Genomic DNA, 20,682 nt, shown 5'->3' on the forward strand with positions numbered 1-20,682 from the left:
TGCTAAAATGTGTTAGAAATATGTCTTTTGTGGATAACAAATTTCTTTTCTTATTAACTTTGGGGCCTAGGTCAAAGCAAATATGTTACATTATTGGAAAAGTCAATCTTGAATAAATATGTGAAATAATATCTGTTGCATACCTAGAGATGTTTTTATATATCAACACTTTAGAATATTACTATTTCAATGAATCAATATATAAGCAAATTGAAATTATATAGTGTTTTCAGCATTAACTGATATTTTAGTTATCACCTACAAAACAAAATGCCACTTATAAACTGGACATGCCTTATTCAACAACTAAGCAGAACATGACTTGAAAAATTTATATCTTGAGGTTAGAAAATTCAGCTTATCAGTTTTAAAAAAATGAAACCATACTAGGGCAGAATTACAAATAATATGTTAGCTTGTTCTAAGTATAGTGATTGTGTTATTTTTGTTAATATAATATTTTTTAGTTAACACTCCCCATCTTCTAGCTCTGGAAACATAAACAGTAAAAATATTTGGGTTACATATATCATGTTTGGTTACCAAATAATAAACATAGTCATAGAGACGCAGATGTAAATAAAGCTGTGAAAACAATGAACTGTAATTATGGCAGCTCCTTCTTTCCTCCAATTCTAAATTAAATTTGGGACTGGAGTCAATTTTTTCCTAGAAGACCTCATCTTGTCTTGGGTGCAGAGTAACCATCTGTTAAGGCTCACAGCGTGGCATCTGTATGTAGAAGTCATTAGTTGCCCCTGAAAAATCAATGTTATGCATTTTCCATATTTTACCCTTGCTTCCTCCCAACATCACTTTTCATTTCACATGAAAATGAATATCTATGTACAGTGTTTCCAGAAACACTCTGTATCTTGACTGGTGACTAGTCCCTCAAAGTGGCAATATAGTTTGTAAGAACCTATTCTCTTCCTTATTTTATAGCAAATATGATTTACACTCATTTTCTTTTTTGTAATGTTCCAAGAAGTGAACATACAATGCATTGTTTAAATATTTTTCCTTAGTAGGTTTTTAAATTTCTTTCTTTGTCTGTTTCCTAAAATTGCTACTCTGATGCACAGCAATTCTCTTAGTGCTGAGTGCATGTGTACCATGCACAGTACCACCTGGCCCAGACTGACCCATTCCTCTGGAAAACTGCTCCAGTGTAATCGAGTTACTCAAGTGCTTTTAAAAATTACATTTTTATCTTAAAGTCTTAGATGTTAAGTATGGGAAGAAGTTATTGCACTTTTTATACTAAAAAATTCTGGAGGGGGCAAACCAGGCATGCCGCAGTGACAAGGTAATGTCCTTCAGGACTCACATTCATGTGATTCTGCTCTTACACAGTGGTTAGTAGCTTCCATTACTTTTAAGTCATCTCCTGGCCCATGATGACTGGGTCAGCTTGAGGTACAGTCATGCAGGTCAGAGCAGAATGGGAAGGCTGGCAAAGATGGACGGACTTCTATTTTGATATAGCTATCTTCATATATTTTTCTGAAAAGTCCTACGTAACACCTGTGCTTACATCTTTGTGGTCAGAACTTAGATGTGAGATGAGTCATGGCATAACTTTGAAATATATACCGATTTATCCTGGGTACAAAACAATAAATGGTATTGCTATTGGAAGAGTAAAGCTCAAAGTGTCAAATGGTTTGAAGATACTATCTTATGCACAGACTCCCAAATCAACTTCTTAGCACTAGTAAATACATTTATCACAGCTGTAGCATACAAAGTCAATATAGAAATCCCGGTAGCACTGTTATAAACCAATAGTAATTTATCTGAAAAAATAAATCAATAAAACAATTGTTTCCAATACCTACAAAAGAATAAATGAATAGAAATGAATTAACCTATAGTCACTGGTTTAAAAAAATGAATAAAGAAATATGGCAAGACATTCTATGTTCATAGATTTTAAGAATCAACATAGTAAAACAAAACAAAATGAAACAAAAAAAATCAACATAGTAAGAACAAATGACAAACTTTATGGAAATTCTATAAAAGCACAGACTATGATTTTTACAAAAGTAAAATACCCACACAATAGTGTATATGGAATCTTAAAAGACACAAAATAGCTGTAGCAATCTTCCTCAAAAACAACCCTGCAAGTGTGTGTACTGAGCTATGCCAGATTAAACTGCAGGTTTTAATGCCTGAATTTCATGTTAGAGAGCCTGGGTTCAAAATCGGCCTCAATTCTGATGCAAGTTCCTGCTCATACTCATCGCTGCCAATGTGTGGGAGACCTATAGAATCACTGGGTTCTGGCTGCAGCCTGGTCCAACCTTGTCTATTGTGCCCACTTGGGGAGTGAACCAATGGATAGTTCACTGCTCCCTCTCTGCCCCTCTCCCCTATCTCCACTCCACTCTCATTTCCTCCCCTTTTCTTTGCTTCTCTCTCTCTTCTTCCCACCGTTTCCTTCCTCTCTCTCTGTTGCACTGGTTTCAACACAAAGATAAGGGGAAAAACAGGGCACTGCATTTCTTGAGTTATATAGATCACAATGGTGCAATTCAAATAGTTTTGCCTGTTAATGGCAATGAACAAAGAAAAAAAAACCCAGAAATATAAATCAGTGGAAATGAATCAAGAATACACTTGCACTGAAAGAAATAAGACTAGATTTGATCTGTAATACTGCAATAAGGTAGAGCAATCCACCACGGGGGGAGGGCAAGAGGAGGGGAACGGGGAACATCAGAGCCTATGAAAAGTTGTTATAAAATTAAATGCAATAAAAAATAATAAAAATAAAAAGAGAAGTCTTAAATGCTTGGAATCCTTAGGGATAAAGCTTTTTTCTTTTACACGAGGTTTGAGTAATACGCTATTGTGGGTTGGGCAAGCCAGTGCCTGGCTGTGTCTTTGCCTACCTTGCCCATGCAAAAAGCCATGAGGATACGGCCTTGGTATCTGCCTAGAGACCCCCATGGTCTCTGGACCTACCTGGAGATCCTCTCTGCCTTGGCATCACCTAGAAGCCTCCATGGCCTCCACAGTTGGCAGAAGGCTAGGGCCTCCTGGGTAGTTCCCTCCCCTTCTACCCTTTCTGGTAATTGGGACAGCCTCCCCATGCCCACTCCTATTGAGAAAAACAACTCCAGGATGAAACCTCCCGAAGGAGGACTTGATATTTAGGCTGATTGAGTAGGATTATGATACATGATAGGTGCCTTTACCCTGCAGAAATGCTGTTGCTACCCCAAAGCTCATTTCCCTCACCCCACACTATGTAAGCTTGTTCTTGATTGCCATTAAATGGATGTGTCCTCCTACTCTGTCTCCAGCTAAGTGAGTAGTCACCTACTTGAGCAGTTGCCTGCTTGCCCAGCGTGGTCTCCTAGCCAAAGACCCCCACACATTGTCAGTGCCCTCTCTGCTCTCCCAGATGTCTATCACACCTATGCAAAAGGCTCCTAAATACAAATGCACATGACCTTTCCCCTCAAGTAAATCAGAAATCACTGCTAAGATGATTACTACCTTTAAAGGAACATGCTTAGGCACTAATTCATGTACATCTCCAAAGAGTTCAGCTGGGAAAGTAGACAGAACAATGAAGCTCAAATTAACAGTAAACAACTTGCTCCAAAGCTCAAAACTGTTAATTTATGGAACCAAGTGTTAAAGCCACGCTAATTAACTTCAGCATTCATATAATCAATTATTCTGAAATCAGAGCAGAAATCATGGCCGAAAACATAGATTTCTAATGGATTTATGTTATTATTTTACAGCAAGATATCAGTTCTGCATATTCTAAGGAATGTCTAAAGTTTCATACCAGACAATGTACCATAAGTGATGGCTTTTACTGTAAAATCCTGAAGCTGAAGGGTCCGTATTAGGGAGGGAGATAAATGCTACTCCTCATCTGAGCTCAGTTTGCACTCTCAGGTAGATATGAACAACATGGCAAACTTCCAGTGAAAACATTGTTCTTTTTCAACTACAGTGTTTCATTCTCTGTACTCTGGCATTCTTTACATTTTGGGACAACTATGTCAAAATCATTACTATTTGCTTTTATTTCTTGCCAAGATATTCTCTTTTTTGTTTTGGTATCTCTGTCTCTCTCATAATTAAACAGCATCCTTTAAATTGACTTACAGTTCAGTCAGGTGCCTCATATCAATAAATTGATCAATTAGCATTTATCTTATCACTCTCTCATTGCCTGCATAGTCAGCAAGCTATTGATTTTTTTTTCTTTTCTTCAGAATCTGCTTACAGTACATGAATGGTCACTTGGCTTTATTCCCAAATGTCTTTTAAAAATCCTAATAGTGCTGTTCCCTGTTAGATGTCTTTATTCACTTTTTAACAAGCTTGCCTCCTTTTATAATATTGCATATGTTGTAGAATCATATTTATCAATGGGACACCAGACCATGAAGGAAATACACACAAAAAAATACTTGAGCTGAATTTAATATGAGAATTCAAATAAAGGTGCCAATATAATCCATATTTAATATAAGCATCACACACAGAGAAAGCAGAATATATCAATGCAGGATATAAATCATCATTAAACTTCCATTAATTTAGAACTCCCACATGCCCTTTAATTCCTAGATGAATCACTACAAACAATGACGAAACAGATTTATTCTTCATATTCTAGCCTTATGGGTCCAAAAAGAAAAATTTGTAACCTTAAATCAAACAGCTGATGATGTGTCTTCATCACTACCAAATGAATGACTACAAAGAAAGCTGGTTGCAAGCATTTCTGCAGGACTGACTAACCTGTGACTAGCAGCAGCAACTAAGCAGAAGGGGATGTGAGAAAAAAATACGAATGAGTACCCTGGTTACTTCAGTTGAGCCCTCCTTCCCAGTTCACTCATCTACCTACATACAGATGGAACATCACTAATCCAAAAATCTTCAAATTCAAGATACTCCAAAATTTGAAGGTTAGCTCCAGCATGATATCTCAAGCACAAAATGCCCCCTCTGATTGCAAGTGGATTATAATCAAAATGCATGTACATTAAAGATGTCTAAAACTGCCATCAGGTTACACACATAAAGTATATATGACACATAGTTCCTTGGATGCTGCTCAACTCACTGTCACCTATGTAGAATACCAAGACAGAGTTCCTTGTTCTAGGCTACCACCAGGCCAAGCTCTTACTGTTGCAGGCATCTGGGGATTCAACAAGGAAGTGAAAGATCTGTTCTGGGAAAATCTCACTCTGCCTTCAAACAAATAATAAAAAAAATATATACATTTGGAGGGGAGAGAAGCCTAAAGAAATTATTGGTAGCTAATATGACAATAGTAGAGCGATTCCCTTGCTTTAGCTTTAGAGAAAACAAATGTAATACATTTATACATAAACACACGCAAATCTACCATGGTGGATCTAAAACACTGGACTGACATCTCCAGGATATTATATGGAAATCTAAAGAAAAAATGTCATCTTAATCCTTTATCATCAGTCTTACACTTCTATAAGTCAGATGCAGTAACAGTGGTATTCTTTTCTCTGCCAATGTTTAATCATATTTGCTTTAGAGAAAAATCCCCTAGGAAACAAATCAGCACCAAGGTTTTCAACAGAAAATCTGTCGGCATGCACCCCTGCGGCTGCCTGCTAAGATGCTGCACCAGAACGAGGAAGGCAATTCTTGCCTGGCCTGACTGACACACAACTACCAAGCCAGACTAATCTTTCCTCTGAACTAAAAGCATCTAAACAAGGAGACACTCACCACTTCAAAAATAAAATTGCACATACCATTAAGAAACATTTTTCAAGGAAAAAGACAAACCTTAAAATTGCATGCTCTTGGCAGATATTCACATACTAGGAACCATGCTAGTTAGAGTGTCATTTGCAAAGCTATTTGTTCCACATAAAGCAAAACATCATCTCGACCTCAGCAGGAGATGCTAGCACATAATTAAGCTGGTTCTTTTTCAGAAACTTTGTAATGTTTTTGTCTGTTTATTAATAAAAAAGGGAATCATATTTCTAAAGAAATCTAAATCCAAGTAAGTTGTGTTCATAGTCTCTTAAAAATAGCTCATATTTTTCCTGAAATTTCCTCATGCCCATTCCATTTTTTGTTAGTAACTATGGAAACATAAAACCATTTCTATATTGAAGACTTCTTTTATCAGTGAAGATAATTAAATCAAACTGATTTAATTTCAAATTCATCTTTCATTTTCACTACTCAATTTGAGGGCCAAAGCCTCTCAAACTAGAGTTAAAATTAAAGAAGGACCATTACTTGTATTACTTCAGCCTGGCTGGTTTGAAGCCTCTAAACCATCAACATTTTCAGAAGGCAAACTGCATCTCAAAGTAAGCTAGCTGATTTAAAAAAATGCTTGGGTGAGGCAATGTGTATATGGGAATCAATGTGGAAAGAGGTGGTTACCTAAAAAACAGCACAGGGATGCTTTAATTTCTCTTCTCCATATTTCTCGCTTCTCTGCTGAAGCCTGGCTTCAGGTTTTGGCAGAAGACCATATATTTGTTATCATTCTGTTCCTGATTTTGGCCTCCTACCATAGTGTTCTATTGTATATTAATAATAAACAAAATAAACACATGAAGACTCCAATACTAATGTACAAAAATTTCAGAGTATTGCCATGGATAAAGAGGCTTTCCTAAAATGATAAATTGAGTCGCTTCATTAGGATAAAAGCGATTCTAAGCACCGACACACAGACAACAGATTTTAAAATATATGAATCAGAAACTAGTAAAATTTTAAAGAATACAGATGTAAAATTATAGTCAGATATTTTGTATCAGCCTTATAATAAATGTTGGTATAAGTGCATAAACAACAAAAAGAGTCAGAGCATACAGCCCTATCTTCTACCTTGATGTCAATGTGAAGTATAGCATTTCCAACACCTGAACAGCAGAAAAGCTTCTTTTAAATGCAGATGGACAGTGTAAAATATCCAGGACAGAAATAAATACTGCAATATTAAAAGGATTAGAGCTTTTAAAAGCATGAATTCTAGCCGTAAGTCCATTTAAATCAGTGACAAATATCCGGGTTAGTCATAATTTGGGAACTGTAAAATCACACACTTCAAAATAATTCAGGATTAGGAGAAAAAATAAAAACTGAATCCAGAAATTAAAGTGTCTAAATGTGAACTTTTAGTAATATTAGGTGGAAGTTTGTAGAGATAAAAGCCTAGATTAGAAAAGATGCTTCACAAAGTTATTTCAGCTTTAGTCGTATTAAACTGAGACAAGATTATAAAATTCATGAAAAGCATAAAGAAAAGAGTGAAAATACAGGCACAGTCAATGACGGAATATTTGTAAAAAAAAAATGGAAAAGTCGAATAAAAACTACTTGGAATGCTCAATAACACAAAAATAATTCAGAAAAAAATGGGCGAGTGACTTGAACAGATTCTATACTTCATCAAAGATAGACAGATTGCAGATAACCACATAAAATAAGGTAAAGCACCTTTAGTAAAAATTACAATTAGAACTAAAATGTAATATAACTGAATATTTATTACATTAAAAATTATAAAAGTATCAACATTGGTAATTATGTAGGGAAAGTGGCATCCTGAAATACAGAGATCCCAGGACATGCAAGGTGAGGACTTTAGCCACTAGACTACTGTGCTGGGCCCTAAATTTTATTATTATATCAGAAATATATTACATCAGAAACATTATTTCAGAAACAAACATCTTATTATGTCTAATTATTTATTACCTTTTTTCCATTCTCATGAAAATGTAGAACTTCACATAATGATATTATTACTTCAGCGTTAGAAATGTTTACACTATTTCTTTTCTTTGGTACCCTCTCCTTCTCTATTGCAATGCCAGCTCTATCTATTAACAAGAAGTAGTCAAAAAATTGACAAAGACAAATACACAGTCATTCACATACATTTCTGCTTTCTCACCTCACCAGGTTTCTAGGTAACAAAACATTAAGCCTGTTCAGAAATGAAGAAATAAAAGAGAACTGAAGAATTCAGCCCATTCAGTAACTGCTCAGGTCTCCCCAGTAACTCCAGAGTGAATGGAATGATTTTATGAAGCTGGCTGAGATATTATCCCAGTATACTTAGTTTCCTGCATATGAAGAGGGGCATCTCATTAAATAGGAATTACAGAGTATGTCTGAACTTAAAACACTGAAAACTTCTCACAATTTAGGTCAATTTTGCCATTAAAAAAGCCAAAATTATTGAATTAATCAAAAGGGAAGACAATATTTACACAATAATGAAAATACATATGACCATTCTCCCCCCCACACACACTCACAAAGGGAAATTAAGAGTACCCTAAAATTAAAGGGCAAATGCCTTATATTTTTCTGGGTCAAAGAAACATACATCTATTTTATTTACAAATCTCAAATATTTACATTATTCTACAGTAAGAAACAGAAGATAGAAGAAACAATCCTTTAGAACTCACAACTTGGCAAAGGTGATATTAGCTTTCTTTCTACCATTTAAAAAAATGACAATACAGAAGCAGTTGATAAAAAAGGGGGGCACAAAATCTGACAGAATATATACAAAACACCTACAACTGAGTGTGGGCCATAGAATTTGGCCACAGATCAGCACTATGAACTCTGGATGTGTTTGTTTTTCAGTAAAAAACAGTATTACAGTGCAAAACAAAGCACACTGGAACAGAAAACAATGATGTAGTCATCATATTTTCTGGCTACAAGTGTTATATATTTTTTGCTTGCCCAACATAAATAAAGCAGATAATTTTGGAAGGCTTCAGCGTAAAGATACAAGCCTGATGAACAAACAGAAAATAATAATTCATGCAGACAGATGGTCTAAACGTAGAATTATTTCATGAGAATGGTAGCCAAAGTATTTGAGGATTCTTACATTATTTCTTTACACATGGAAACGCTAGCCTATTAGCAATTTGTATTGGAAAATTGAACAAGCGTTTAATTTTCTAGAATATAGATTTTATCTAGTATTAATGGGATGTTTATGACTAGTGTTAGTTTGTTAATAAAGACAGAGCATGTGTGGTCCTGTGTTGTCGAAACCTGTTGACCTTTAAATATGAAGATTTAATAAACTTTGTAACAATGTAGGTCCAGTACAAAGAACTTAGTGTACTTGACATTAGCAGCACTCGCATCTATTTTGATTTAGAAGTGAATTCCATCTTAATTCAACAGCATGGTTAGTGAGCACTTTTCCTCTGTCGATAAAATGCTAAAAATTACTTAGTCATAGCATTGACCAAAAACTGAAACCAGCGGATGTAGATAATTTTGCACTACTAAGAAGCATGAATTGCTACTCTGAAATGTAAAATCATGAAAAAAAAATCTTTGGAATTTTAGCTTAGCACTCCCTTCTCACAATCACCCACCCCAACAATATCTCTTGAATAATAGGTATATCTTTTGCCAACTGTCACATGCCTTGGTTTTAACTACTTTAACTAGAATTTTTCAGCATGTTCATTTCTTACACTTGAGCTTTTAGTACCAAGTCTTGAAAACATCATCTTAAAGAATATTTTTGTATTTTTGGAGCTCAGGAGTCAATCACCAAAATTTTAAAATTAAGAAAAGCAAATAAGAATCCATTGTTAATTTTTCAGTAAATTTTTAAAAAGCAGTTTTAATCAATTTCTTTTATTAAAAAAATTTTCCAAAGCATCCAAAGAGGAAGTAATCTAGGATAAACAATCATTCCTTTCTCAATATCCACTCATATAAGAATAATATGACACTAATCCTAGAATTGATTCTATGGCTAGATCACTAAAATCAAGAGTAACTTTTGAACAATTGCACAAAGCAGACGTCATTTTTAGCAACATTTTGGGTAAGCATTTAATATGGGGTTAAGATGCTGGCAAGCATTCAGTATACGAGTGCCTATGTTTGACTCCCAGCTCCACGTTCAATTGCAGTTTCTGACCGATGTGAATGCTGGGAAGCAGCAGGTGATGGCTTGGGTAACTGTGTCCCTGCCATGCCCACGGATGGCCAGATGGAGTTGCCAGCTTCAAGATTCCTCTTTGTGTACCTCTAACTCTTGCAGTCATTGTAAAAGCAGAAGACAGAGATTCTCTCTCTCTCTTCTTTTTTCTGTCTTTCAAATAAAACAGACACTGATGCATGAAAATTTTATATCAGCATCACAATTTCTTAAATGACTTCTACAATGCGTGCAGTTTTAATGACTATATTTCCTGCCTTAACTCTAAGCATGTAGCTAAAAAGGGAAGAATTTTGTATATTTTAAACACTACCAGGAAATTCAACAGAAATCTTCACAACTGAGAATAATGCATGCAGCATAGCATTCATTTATATATGTTGGTGACATAAAGACTTTCTGTAAGATACAGGAACTGAAAGAAGTTACTACTACACATTCACTCTTATACATGATAGCTAAGGATGTGACACACCACACACACACACACACACACACACACACACACAGAGGGAAGAATAAAAACTGTAATGAAATAATATGAATCTAGAAATTCCCCAAATAAAAGTACAAAATAAATCTAAAGCAAGCAATAAGAATGCTTATGAAAAATGGTAGGACCAAATTGTTACTTTCAACAATATCCTGAAATAGCCTAAACTTTCTGATCAAAATATACACACTAGCTTAATGGATAAAAACAACAACAAAGCAAAACAAAAACAGCTAAGATCCATGTTTACTGAATAGAAAAATCACATGCCACCAAAATGACTCACACATAGTACACATATTGAAAGTAACTGGAAAGAGAAGAAATACGTTCTGAAGTATAAAACAAGACCTATACTTTACAATGTATGAAAACCAACAATAACTATATTAAGGATATAAATCTGTAACCTGATACCATCAAATTACTAAAGGAATATATCAAGGACACAGTACAAGATTTAGGAGTATATGAAGGCTTTTTGGAATAGATCCCACATGCATAAGTAATTACATCAAATATAAACAAATTGATTACATTGAACTGTACGTATTCAGTGAAAAGGGAATCCTCTAAGTGAAGAGGTAGCCAATAGAATGGAAGACGATATTTGAAAACTCTGCAACTGATACAGCACTAATGTGCACTACATACAACGAGCTCAAGAAACTGAACAACAACAGCAACAAAAACAATTCAGTTGAGGAAATTGTCAAATGATGAAATACAGTGGCCAACTAACACAAGAAAAAAAAATGCTTAGGATTACTCATCACTAGTAAAATGCAAAATAAAAACAGTAAGGATATAACACCAAAACAAAAAAAGAAGTAGAAAATGTGACATGCAGGTAGGGGAAAATATCCTAAATGACTTCTGATAGAAATGTAAAACACCCAAACCTTCATAAACAAGGCAGATCTCCATGCCCTTATGATTCTTCCAAAGCTAGATAACATGTATTTGATTGTAGAATCTTCAATTTTCCCAGAATACTTAAAGCTCATTGAAAATTGAATTCAAAGGCAAATTTACTTTGACACCAAAATACTTTGAAACCCATGCCTATAAGTGTTCTTCAAAAAGTTTCTGGAAACAAACATTATAGGACTAATACTGAACTATATTTTCCATGAAATTTTTGACATTTCAAAAATTTCAAAAAACAGATATTGTGTTTTTGGATATTACAAGAACCACACATGAAGAAACAGTCAATTGTTCCCAAGAATTCTCTTCTTGAAAAGTGGTGATCATAGTGGAACTGGGTGTTTGATAAAGCAATAGCTCTTGGGTACGCACAGAACTTCTGGAATTACTGCTCGCAAATTGACATAACAATCCATCATGCATGGAGAATTTGTCCAAGCATTAATAAATGCTCCTATGATGTACCTAACACACAGTTATCAATATATGAAAAAGCAATCTTATTTAAAAAAACTAACATTAATTGGGTTATGTAATTCATGAGATTTTTATGACTATATATTGGGTTTTCAGAAGTTAATCAAAAAGATTAAACCATCAATATTTGACTTAAAATGTTTAATGTTATGCAAATTTCAGCATGAGGTGTCTAAAGCCCTATGTTATACTGTCATCTGAAATATTTTCCAGTAGAAATTATCTGGCAACAGAAGTAACTGGATTAAAACTTTATACATGTCTTCAGCATAGAGCCAGAGTTGTGACATAAGGAGTAGTACTGCCACCTGTAATGCTAGCATCCCATATGGGTGCCAGTTTATGTGCCATCTGCTCTACTTCCAGTCCAGTTCCTGCTTAATGAAAAGCAGTAGAGGATAGACTAAGCATTTGGACTTCTATGATCTGTGTAGGAGACTAATATGAAGGCCTTGCTTCAGGCCATTGGATTAACCTAGCCTTTTCAGAGTCATCTGGGGGGAACCAGAGGATAGATGATTTCTTTCTCTCCTCCTCTCTCTCTTTCATTCTCTTTCTCTCTCCTTCTCTAACTCTTTTAGATAAATAAATAAAAATCTTTTTAAAAACGCTGCAGCAATTTGAAACAGGTTAGATGCTACACAGCCAATAGCTAAAATAATTTGTCATTTAATGGATAATATATAGTATTAAAAATAAATTTCCAAAATGTTGCTAGTGAATTCTCAGGTCTGCCACTCAGCATTTCGTAACTGTTAAAACAATAAATTCCTACACTTGATCTTAGCCAAAAGGCTGAGAAGCGACAATCAGTTCCTAAAGAATTGATTTTAAGTAGTTAAAAATTGATGATGATATGTTTAGTTAAAATGACAGTGTTGGTTACCACAAATGTCTCCTAAAATATTATTGCAGAAGTACACACACAGTGACTTTTATTAACTCAGATTATGCATATTATATGCATGTATCAATATAAACCATATATAAATGTAAATTAACAATGTCTATCATAGTAAGATACACAGGTTAAAATTAAATATTATTAGCCAAGAAGTTTTTAGAACAGAACTTTTTGATAACAATTACTAGTATAACTTTATATTTCTTTATTTTTATCTCTGCATCAGTAAAACATCCTTCAAAAAATCAAATAAGCTTTTACATACTAGGAATAAGTCTCCATCTAAGAACCTAGGGTCAGGAAAACCAGCAGTACTGTCATACATAACACAGAATCCATGATTGAAAAATTATCCCCAGGAAAGATCTGTTCTCCATTCTACAGTGTATCCTTGATTCTTATTATTCTAGCCAATTTTACTTTAAGCCAAGGAAAATTCCTTATAGACAGTTCTGGTGGGTACTATTTTTATAATCATTATTAATATCAAGACTTTGAGAATTTTAAATATGAGCTAGAGTTAATATTTCAACTAACAATGAGTATACAAATACATAACGACACCACTAACTCAATATAAGCTAGCAATTTTCTCCAACTACACAACCATACAAGTGCTCATCTAGCTTCGTCCACATATCTAGAGTATTTAATATGACTCATCAGGAGGGTTCCTTTTAAGTTCTGTGCAACAACATCTCTATCTCACAAGTCGCTCTTATTAGCAGGAAATAAAAAACAACTCCAGCAAATCAAGGCACATTCTTTGACACAAGTGAAAGTTATTGAAATCAATGTATGAAAGCTATAAAAAGACTAAATTTATTCATTCCACATAGAGTACTTAATAATTCACAGACAGCAATTCATTTCTTTGCATAACTGATAGAAGATAACATCCTAATCTTATCCATACAGATTGCTCTTCTTCAAGGGCTCGACTGGAACCAGAATATTCTAACATAGAACAGTTTCTATTGGGCCCGGCACAATAGCCTAGTGCACTCTAGTCTTATATGGGTGCCGTTTCTAATCTTGGTTGCTCTGCTTCTTATCCAGCTCCTTGTTTGTGGCCTGGGAAAGCAGCTGAGGATGACCTAAAGCCTTGGGACCCTGCACCCATGTGGGAGAACCAAAGAGGCTCTGGGTTCCTGGCTTTGGATTGGCTCAGGTCTGATCTTTGTGGTCACTTGGGTAGTGAGCCAGAGGATAGAAGATCTTCCTGTCTGTCTCTCTTTCTCTCTGTGAATTTGACTTTCCAATAAGAATAAATAAATCTTTAAATAAAGAGATTCTATTGTGCTTGGCCTCAAATCATCAGAGTAATATATTTTGTTTCCTTGCAGAGATATAACTTTTTTAATATCTTGATTGATCCAGGGTATATTAAAAATACTGGGAAGACATTTTCTTGGGCTTATCTTGAGAAGAGGTTTTAGTGCTCGCTTCAGCAGCACATATCCTAAAATTGGAACAATACAGAGAAGAGGTTGTGCTTCTAGGAAAAACAACTAATAAACACTGAGAAGCATGGAGCACTAATCCTGGCTCCTTACAAGACATGGGGGTCACAAAAAGTTTCATGTGCTTCTCTGTGGTTCTTCAGTCAGATTTCTTGTGTTAACAGGAATGAAGCACACCAGAAAGAGCAAACCCTGCATGCTGACCAAAAGAGATGATGCTTGTCTCTCTTAGCAAAGGATGCACTATAGGACTCAGAACATAGCAGCAATGTTCCAGAGAAGGTGTTGGCAGATGTCAGCAAAAAGCAGCAAAGTTATAGGGAACTTGTGAGCAAAAGGCTGCTTTCATTTGAGGACTCCTAACATGAACACACAGAATACCAGTCCTCTGAACAGCTTCTAAAGTGTACCATATGTAATAATGTTTAAATATATTTCCCAGCAATCTTCCCAATAGTCTTCTTGTCACACTAGTTACTCTGTAAGCCACAGTCACACAGAAAGTGGAAGAACTTGAAGATGCTCATATAATTGGCTTGCTACTGAAAATATAGCACACAAACTTGAAATGTACATTGAAATTCACAGAACACTGATTAAAAATACTAAGCAGATTCCCTAATATTTATGTTTTCATTTTTAAGAATCAAAATTAAATACATTTTCCTTGTGAATAAGATTTCAGAACATTCCCTAAAGGCTTACCTTGAAAACACAGAAATAATATGTCTACCTATTTCAAGGCAAGCTGAACAAATTTCCAAAATAACTAAATGCACAAATAACTACATCCTAATATTATGAATTATATTCCTGCGCTATTGCCCTCAATATTGGAGCTTCTGTTGTCAGCTGCTTCCCGGGTCATCCATCCTAAATATAATTTAATGTACTACTGACTCTGGGATTAGCAAATCCCAGTCTCTTGATATTGCCACATCTGCTTCAAATGAACTTGCATAAAAGGTGATCATTAGAGAACCCACAAGAAGGAAGCAAACTTCACAATCCATGTACCATAAATTGTAGAAAATATTTGTTTCCAGATTTGGGAATAGCTGTTCATAACTGCAACATGTAGAAATACACATCAATAGGGAAAAATTATATATTGTGTTCAATAATTTACTGGACTACTAGAAAACATTAAGCTTCAAGGTCATTCTAAACCATAATATCAATTATGTCAACTTTACTAATGGTAATAACTTTTGCATATATATTTATGTGTGCAAATTAAAACTTAAAAATAAATGCACGTGAAAAACACAGAATAGAAGAAGGAATAAAATTGACAAGCAATAGGCAGAATTCTAGGAAAATGTGAACATCTGAAAAGAGTTACTTTAGGCTAAGTCATAAAATCTACTAATAATGGCATTTTATACTATAAAATTTTCTATATGAGTCAAGGTGTGCAAAATATTTTATAATTTGATATACAGTTGCCTAAACTTAAAAAAAAGTGGTAGATTTTTAACTGGCTGGCCTCAAATTTTCTAGACATAGGTTAAAGAGAAAATAGGGACACACATTGCTCAGCTACATCTTGGTTTCATTGTATTCAGTGTCGTATTGCAAAAATCAGCTAACACAAAGCAGAACATTGCCATGGTAAGTCAAGTTCTTCTAACTCCTAGCCAATGAGATCATCAGTTAACTTACTAAGCAGCAGGTTCAAACATTAAGACTGTCCAAATTCAACCAATGTTGCTGAAAGATAAAAGATTTGATTTAGTATCACTGAAACCTACATCAGATGAAGGGAGATGGGGCAGAAAGTAGTAGGCAAGGCAGAAGAAAGGATACAGAGCAATAGATTCTACAATGCAGGAGCCTAAGTGCAAAGTTGACTGAGACAGCCTAGGCAGAAAAAAAAGTGACACAAAGAAAAGTTATCATGATCAAAGGAACTAAGGGTCTAAACTACAAATCTGACAGGGCAAAAATAATGGAAAAACTTGGAATCTGAGTATAGATTAGAAGATTCAAACTGCAGGAAATTTCAACAGAGTAGCATGCTAAGCAGGTATGCACCAAGCAGAGGTTTCTCAAATCCTTCCATTCACAATTAGGTAAAATGGAAGATGGTAGGCAGAAGCTGAAGAATATTTGAGGTTTCACTGGAGCTGTCAAACTGAGGAATTTCCCTTGCTATGGTGAAGGCTCAAAATCGAATGCTTGTTCAATACTGCAAAAATGGTGCAGCAGCCGTAACCGACCAGTCAACATCTACAATCTGATAAAAGTATGCATATTTATAAAACTTGTTTTTCTTTGAGAGAGTTTAAAATAAGCTTCAATAAAGTAATTTTAAAAGAACTGTAACAGTTGCACAACTAAATTTGGACTAACATATTTTGGTACTTGTATTTCTATGTAGCTAATACAACCTACTTCAGTATGTAAACAAACTGAAACACAAATCAGTCAGTAGTGTCTTTATGTAACAAGTAGCTGTGGCTTGTTCAACCACAGCAGCCAGACTTCACCAGTCACAGCCTGACAACTGATCAGATATGTTAAAGTAGGATAAATGTTTCCTTAAACCACTCCCAGATTGGACCCGGTTCAGTAGCCTAGCAGCTAAGGTCCTCGCCTGGGATCCCACATGGGTGCCAGATTTAATTCTAGCTGCCCATCCAATTCCCTGCTTGTGGTCTGGGACAAGCCTTGGGACCCTGCACCCTTGTTGGAGAATTGAAAAATGTTCCTGGCACCTGGGTTTGAATTGGCTCAACTTCAGCTGTTGCAGATGCTTGGGGAGTAAATCAGGAGATGGAAGATCTTCCTCTCTGTCTCTCCTCTCTATATATCTAATTGTCCAATAAAAATAAATCTTAGACACACACACACACACACACACACACACACACACACACACACACACACACACACACACATATTAAGGAAAAGGCCAAGCTGTAACCAGTAGAGCCTCTTTGTGTGTGTGTGTGGACTAAGTACAGAAGGAAACAAAATGCAAGTGTATTTCATATTAAGGTTTTGCAAAAGAGAACAGACAAGTCACAAGTAACGTTTAACATCATTCTACTCTCACATTGCCTAAAACCTGAAAACATAAGGCCTGTGGAATCATGAAACACATTCCATTTTTTAGATGAGTTTCCTTCCCACTGGTCAAGATGTCCTGGCATGGTCAACTTAATTAATCTTGAAGATATGTTATTTTTCTTTCTCATCAATAAAATAAGAACAAGATTAAGTATTTCATCAGATACTAACAGAATTAGCACATCTGTGTGACAAATATGTATTTACTGAAAAAGGGAAAATGTAGCATCCTATAGCCTTCAAAAAATGACTGTAATGCTGTACTAAGATAAAATGTAGAAAGCCTCTTTTGTTAAGTCACATCTTCCCATAATAACAATTCATACTGAATTTAATTCAATTAAATGACAGCTCCTATTCTTGTGCATGTGTGTGTGTGAGAGAGAGAGAGAGAACAAGATAGAGAGAGAGAGAGAGAGAGAGAGAGAGAGAGAGAGAGAGAGAGAGAGAACGAACACTGTTTTCTAGCCTGGAACTCAGAGGAATTCACATGTGGGTGAGAGAACTCTGTATAATTTCATTACTAACAATATTGAAATGTTATCTACACATAAATAACGACAGCTGTTCATGTGGTATTCACAAAGTTCAAAGCAGCGGTTTCAATGTTAAGCAAACTTGTTCCTGGAAACCAAGTTCCAGGTCCAGTCACAACTTGGATGCTTTTGAGCTCCAGGCAAGTTATATATCCTCTCTGTGCCTCTCTTTTCTGATACAGTAGGGATAATATAGTGGTTGTATAAGGAAATCATGGTAAAGTGTATAACATATATTCTGATCCTTATGATTAATATCTAATAAAGGTTAGGAACTGTCATTATAGCAATTTTTGGTTGAACTGAGTAATCTACCCCAAAATAGTGATAATGCTCCAAAAGGAATAGGGGGAGGACTGAAAAATATAGAAATAACACAACTAACAAATTATTCAGAGCTAATAAGTTACTGTTCTACTTTGCTTTGGTGAACAAAAATTCAAGACGGAACCAAGTATCCAATAATGCAAACCGTGCTGCACACACCTCCCATAATTGCTGTGGTGAATGCTGATGAATGCAGTTTGAAGCTATGTGAATTAGTGCAAAGACCACTAACACAAAGGCTAAACACAAGTTTTTTAATACTATGATAGGCCATATAGCTTCCATGTTCCAAAGACATGATTACAGGACGGGGACTATTATATAAATAACCTTAAGATACATTTTTATTGCCAAGAATCTTATATAGAGCACTTAAGTGCCACCTCAAAAGAATAGAATTTCAGATCAGCTGTAGTTTTCTCAGTTTACATCCGAAGAAAGTTAGATAAGTGTAGTGAGTGTGGGGTTTAGCTAATGCAATTACCACAGTTCTGACAAAGGTACCTGAAGTCTCAAGTTAGTTTGAACAAAGAAATCTTTCTCAATCAACTACTAGTTATCACACTTTTTATGTTCAGCACTACCAACTTGGCACATGTGTAAATGAGCCCAAAATAATAAATGGTTGGAAAATGAATTGCATATACCAAGCATCTCTTCTCTTCCATATCACTGTTGACATTTTTCAAAGCAAAATAAAATGAATTGAAATAAGTATGCATCCCTTTCTCTGCAGTATTAAGGAAAATTTAACAGAAATTAAAATATTATACTTTAGAAATATTATTTCTGAAACCAACACCAAATAAATAACCACAGTAATTTAATCAGACACATGCTTTGTTTTCCCTTAATCACCATTTTTGAAAACAATAAAAATGAAATGTATATTTAATAAAAAGCATGGATACTAGAATAATATGAAAGCAATTCTGTCTTGTTTGTATTTAGTATACGCTATTATCAATTATACTGTGCTATAAGATCAATAACGCTATGTTTTTAATCTGCCTTCCATAAACAGTTTTGGCTTATTCTAACAAGCACTTGCTATTTCATCTTTCCTTTCCATGCTTTTTGTAAATAGTTCATCTAAGCTTGTCCTGCCTGCAGAGACGAAATCTTGTGATGTGAGACATCAGAAAGGAGGACGGTCCTCAAACATGTTTCACTATGGCCACTCAGACCACGCTACAAACGCAACAGATGTGGTCTATCGTTCAAAACACTCACCGCAGTTGGCTTCGTCTGAGGCGTCTGCACAGTCTGGATCCTCATCACAGACCCACAGCTTGGAGATGCAATGTTTGGTAGTTCTACATTGGAAATAGTCTGGAGAACAGCTGTTTTCAGCTTAAGAGGAAAACATCTATTAAAAATTGGCTTTGGAGAAGAATAGAAATTTACAGAAATGTTATTACACAAAGACAGTGTATTGAAAATGCATTCTTTTTAAAATAGGGCTCCCCATCTGAGGATTTTTAACTTTTTTTTTTACCTATTATATACTTCTCACATCCTTAGTAGTATAAATAAATAAGACAACATTCATTTCTGTGATTACACCTGGATAAACACTATTTTTTTTTAACTCCTAAACAGGCAGCAGGCATATAGTCTCGGAAATGAAGAATTCAGATTCAGAGTGTTTTGGCACATAAGTTAAAAATGCATATTAGGCATTTTTACATACTGCAAAAAGGCTGAAATAAGAATCATTAAATGAATGAGAAAATAAACAAATAAAGTTTATCAAAATCTCCAGGAGTTATACTGAGTTTTTTGAGGGATGTGGTAAACATCAGATTCTGACTGTAAACCACATCACAAATGCTAGTGAGTTTCAGGATCAGCTTCTAGAAGGGCTAACCATAAAGAACTGGTACTGACTTTATTCTGAGTGAACCAACCCAATCAAATTGCTGAAAGAGTGCACATTATCTATTGATAAAAGTTTTAAAGGAATAAAATAAAACTTTAACAAGTCAGAGTACTGACAGCAGTTTTTTTTTGAATCTGTAAAACATAGCAGGCAGTATTGTCCCACTGATCCTGGAACAAACTCGAGTGCCTTCTATTTAATGACAATTAGAGTTTGGAGGGGATAGAAATACAAAGACAAACAGAATAGATGCTTTCTCTGATATTCTATCATAGTAGTAGTATCCAAGATATATTAACTGAAATTTAACCCTTTATGTTTATTTTCCAAGATTTTGTGTTTCACCTTATAGGCTCAACAAGTATTTTAAGAAAGCTAAAACAATTGTGTTAGTATAAGGGAATTATACTAGGTAATCGATAGAAATAAATTACCTACATCATATTATAGTAGGTAAAAATAAGAAATTTGTGGAAAAGCAATTAATTACAATATTTATACCTCTCTTAAGTAGGATGTGTGTGAATGGATACTGTCCACTGAGAGAGTGAATGTTTGCCATAGTTGCCACATACTTATTGGAAGAAAAATCACC

At 35.0% G+C, this 20,682-nt stretch overlaps 1 protein-coding gene across 1 annotated transcript in view; it reads right to left on the reverse strand.

Moving 5' to 3' along the window:
* Positions 1–20,682, reverse strand: part of LRP1B (LDL receptor related protein 1B) — a 1,301,643-nt gene that overhangs the window by 157,686 nt on the left and 1,123,275 nt on the right. Inside the window, exon 65 of the mRNA XM_040971988.1 lies at positions 19,439–19,558. Within this exon, the coding sequence (XP_040827922.1) occupies positions 19,439–19,558 (120 nt within the window). The remainder of the gene's footprint in view (positions 1–19,438; positions 19,559–20,682) is intronic.

This window comes from Ochotona curzoniae, unplaced genomic scaffold (genome assembly GCF_017591425.1).
Source record: "Ochotona curzoniae isolate NIBS_2020 unplaced genomic scaffold, NIBS_Ocur_1.0 contig_2210, whole genome shotgun sequence".
NCBI classification, from domain to species: domain Eukaryota; kingdom Metazoa; phylum Chordata; class Mammalia; order Lagomorpha; family Ochotonidae; genus Ochotona; species Ochotona curzoniae.